This window comes from Chrysochloris asiatica, unplaced genomic scaffold (assembly GCF_000296735.1).
Source record: "Chrysochloris asiatica unplaced genomic scaffold, ChrAsi1.0 scaffold00105, whole genome shotgun sequence".
Classification (NCBI taxonomy): Eukaryota; Metazoa; Chordata; class Mammalia; order Afrosoricida; family Chrysochloridae; genus Chrysochloris; species Chrysochloris asiatica.
The window spans coordinates 3018851-3023177 of record NW_006408623.1 but is presented as its reverse complement, the minus strand read 5'-3'; the positions used below and the strand labels follow the sequence as shown (position 1 = coordinate 3023177).

At 42.0% G+C, this 4327-nt stretch overlaps 1 protein-coding gene across 1 annotated transcript in view; it reads left to right on the top strand.

The window, feature by feature from the left end:
- The window catches only part of TEX36 (testis expressed 36), a 17338-nt gene extending 14885 nt beyond the window's left edge, over positions 1-2453 (top strand). The window contains exon 4 of the mRNA XM_006867470.1: positions 2154-2453. Coding sequence (XP_006867532.1) covers positions 2154-2453 — 300 coding nt within the window. The remainder of the gene's footprint in view (positions 1-2153) is intronic.
- Positions 2454-4327: the final 1874 nt, after the last annotated feature.

Genomic DNA, 4327 nt, shown 5'->3' with positions numbered 1-4327 from the left:
TGGAATTTTACAGTCTTGGCTTTTAGGAAAATATTACATTTATCTGTGGATATCAAGGGCTCATGTTTGGAATTAAATAAAAAACATAACTGAACACTAAGATGAAAAACAATTTGCTATGCCTGCCAGATAACTAGAATCTGTTCCTCAGAGCCTGCAGCCTGCAACACTCGGACCCTGTGGGCCTCGAACTTCTGACCAGCTTTACATGGTCTACAACATTTACCTTCTCCCCTTTTGAACAAAATTCTTCTATAGACTCTCAAAGCACAATATTCTGTAATGGTAGCTGTGAAGTATCCAATTCTACTGCTCTCATAGCTTACAAGGTAGATGTTCCTCATGGCAACCTCTTCTTCTGTGATTTCTTTAAAAGTCCATTTCTTTCTAGGAGAATGTAAGTCATTCATAGTATCTTAACAGTTGCATTTTTTGCTTTTGGTTCTATGCCTGCAGTCTCATTTTATGCTTTCTTGGTGTGGTACTGTAGGATCAGAACTAGACTGCAAACCACAGGTCAGCGGTTCAAATCCACCGACTGCTCTTTGGAAACTCAATACAGGGTTGTTATGAGTAGTAACTGATTTGACGGCACTCAACAACAACCATTTATCATGTTTGGGTCCTGGTGTGGCACCCTCTTCCCCCTTTCCTTTTCATTTCTTCCTTTGATTTGGCTTTCATTTTTCTGGAACATGCTCTAGTACATTTCAGAAAAGGTGTCTGGGCAGTGTGTATAATGTCTTTGTTTTGTTTCTCCAGAGCCACGTGTCCCCTCTCCTCCCAGCTCCGCCGAGGCTGGTCTGTGTGAGTCTTCAATGGGCCCCTCCTGTCCAGAGACTCTGATCCATGTGGTTTGCCCATATTCTCCCCTCAGGTGTGTAACAGTCCCTTGGGAAACTCCTCAAAGCACCCCAATTTGAAGATGTCATCTGTTGTCTGTTGTGACCTACAGGCGCTGATACTTAATGAAAATCAGCCTCTCTTGGCACCGCATCCTCCTTTTTCATCTTTTATCCGAGTGTTTCTCCTTCAGTTTTCACATAGTTATGATCAAATTAAGGAGCTCTGGTAGCGTAGTGGTTACGATTCGGGCTGTGAACTGCAAGGTCAGCAGTTTGAAACTACCAGCTCTTCTGCGAGAGAAAGATGAGGCTTTCTGCTCCCTTAAAGATTTACAGCCTCGGAAACCCTGTACAGGGTTGCTGTGAGTTGGAACCGACTCCCCAGCACATAACAACAACTACAGCAATATCAAATCGAATCTACAACTTTTGAACACATACGAATTTTCAGGTCCACCACTGAATTCTGTGCTGAGAGTCAACAAGGAATCGGGTGGGCCGGAGCTCACACTGGGCACTGGATGGGGCCAAGCTCCACCTCTTCAGACCTCAGAGTGTGCATCATCTAACGGGTGCTGGGGATGCCCAGGACCAGAGCGCTCCCTGAGGATCTGACTGGGTGCAGAGATGCTGTTCTGTTTACAGCACCACGAGAGGGAGGGGGAGCTTTAGCAAACATGCATTTATTTTCTCACAGTTCAGGTGGGTGCAAGTCTGAATTCAGGGTTTGGCTCTGGGGGAAGGCTGTCTTTCTCTGTCAGCTCACGGGGGAAGGTCTTTGTCTCATCTCATCTTCTCCTCCTTGACTCCTTGGTGAAGTTGTTGTGGCATTGCTCTCCCTCAACCTCTGCTTACTTGTTCAGTCTTGCTCTATTTTATGTCAAAAGAGAATAACTTAAGACACACCCTCCATGAATACACCATCTCATGAAAGAAACAAAGAAAACTCTATTTCCAAGTGGGATTATAAGCACAGGTATAGTGGGATCCACAACACAATGCAGTCCATAGTGGATGGTCTGGGGTGTCCCCAGGGTCAGTGGTAGTCAGGTTAATAGGCTCTGGACTTGGTCTCCATATCTCTACTTGTCCAGTCTCCTGGGTGGGATTGGAAGGCTGTATGACCAACCACAACCACCAGGAGTTTGTGTCCTTTCAGCCTGCAGCAGGTTGGTGAAGGAGAACGGGGTAGCTGTTGTTGTAAGGCCTACTTAGACACAGAATACAATGTAACTGATCATCACAAAGTCCTCCCAACTGTGAGACCTTGAAGGTTTCTCCCCTAACCTTTTCACAATTTTCTCCTAGGGCCTGGGACGGAAGAAGATTGCCACAGAAAAAAGACAACACATTTCAAGAAATTTCAATCTTTGGGCATGTGACTATATTCCATCTTGTCTTGATGGTTTTTCAAATAACCAGATATCCTACGTCTATAAGGAAGCCGTGGTGGTTCCGTTTTTCAGGCGTTTCCCACGACATCATGGTGACAAATGGAACACTTTAAAGCTCATTCCTGAGAGAAATTATACAGACTTTTTGAAAAAGAAACCCAACGTAAGATTTGCTTTTGACAGAAAGTCTACTTCTCCACAAGAGGAACCTTGATCTTTCCACAAGTTTGTTGATGACTTTTGTGACATTGGTGTTTCATCGGACATTCTAAAAGTGTGTGCCTTCAGATCCAGCATGGCCAATTCTCATGCATTTGTTTTAGAATTAGAGATGAACAATCATATATCCTCTGTCACTGAGGTGACACTTTCTTACAGTGACAACATACAGGTTAAAGTCTTTCAACTGGGAAACTGGAAAGGCACCTTATCAAGTCACCAGGCAGTGACTTTAAAATATTTTTATGATTTAAAAATAAAATCATAAAAATTTCATTGAGATTGAGAAACGTTCAATTCCTTATAAAATATATGTACATGTGTAAATAAACAATATCACCACATGTACTTTCAGGGGAGCTATAAAACGACATCTTTCATGTATGGTTACATCTTCATTTTAACATGTCAAAAATTAGGAAGTACAAGACCCCCTGGTATAGCAGCTTACAGTTTGGTTTTCCTTGTACATTTACAATCAGATACATGTGCATACATCTATGAAATTTTAAACTTACAAAATGATACACAAGGCACAAATTCTACCACTTTCTTTTTATGTTTAATTATGTATCTTGGAGTTTTTGCAATGCCGATGTGAATAGATTAATTTTTTTGAAAGCTGCTGCATTTTATTCCCTAGTAGCAGGTTTTTCTACTTAAAAACAAACTGTTGTTGTTGTTGTTGTGCCATGGAGCCGGTTCTGACTCATAGCGACCCTGTACAGGGTTTCCGAGGCTGTCAATCTTTATGGGAGCAGAACGCCTCATCTTTCTTCTATGGAACAGCTGGTAGTTTCGAACTGCTGACCTTGAGGTTCACAGCCCAATTCGTAACCACTACGCTACCAGAGCTCTTATCTTCTTATTAAATGGACATCTGAACTGGTTCTAATGTTTGCTGTCGGGCATGATGCTACATCAATACACGACTTACTTCTTTAAAGTAGGCTCTGAAATGGTTCCTTGTTCATGCTCGATTGCATGGTAGGTTCATGTTAAGTTTTAATAAAGAAACAAATGACATATAATAGTTATATAAATAACAAATCACCTTTGAAGAAGACCGAACCAAATTATGAAATTGTATTCCCACCAACAGTGCCTGTGAATTTCTGTCTCTCCACCTTCGCATTATTATTTAAGGACAAAAATAGGCAGCCATGGTGGTACCTAACGGTTGGCTGTTCAAATCTACCCAGTGGCTCCGCAGAAGAGAAACCTGGTAAACGTCATCTATAAAAAGGTTCCAGCCAAGAAAACTCTATGAAGCAGTTATATTGTGTGACACATAGGGTGGCCGTAAGTCTGAATCTATTTGACAACAGCTGGTATGGACAAAAAGTGCCGTCCTTTTGCATGTCTCTGATAATTTATGAAGTTCAACGGCTATTTTATATTTCCCTCTCTGAATTGAATAATGCCTTTATTACACTTTGGGCATATTATCAGGAGGGACCAGTCCCTGGAGAAGGACATCATACTTGGTAAAGTGGAGGGTCCGTGAAAAAGAGGAAGACCCCCAACAAGATGGACTGGCACAGTGGCAGCAGCAATGCGCTCAAGCGTAACAACAATTGTGAAGTTGGTGCAGAACCAGGCAGTGTTTCATTCTATTGTGCATACGGCCTCTATGAGTCAGAACCTACTCGACAGCACCTAACAACAAGAATTATCATCCTACCATTTTGCTTGGATCCCCCATAGTATGAAAAAATGACAGATGGTTTAAATACTGCAGGGTCATCTATAATAAACAAGTTACAGCTGAGTTTCCAGACTAAGACAGACTAGGAAGAAGGAGAGATGGACTACTTCCAAATATTTAGTCATGAAACACCTTATGAATAGCAGTAGGACACTGTCAGA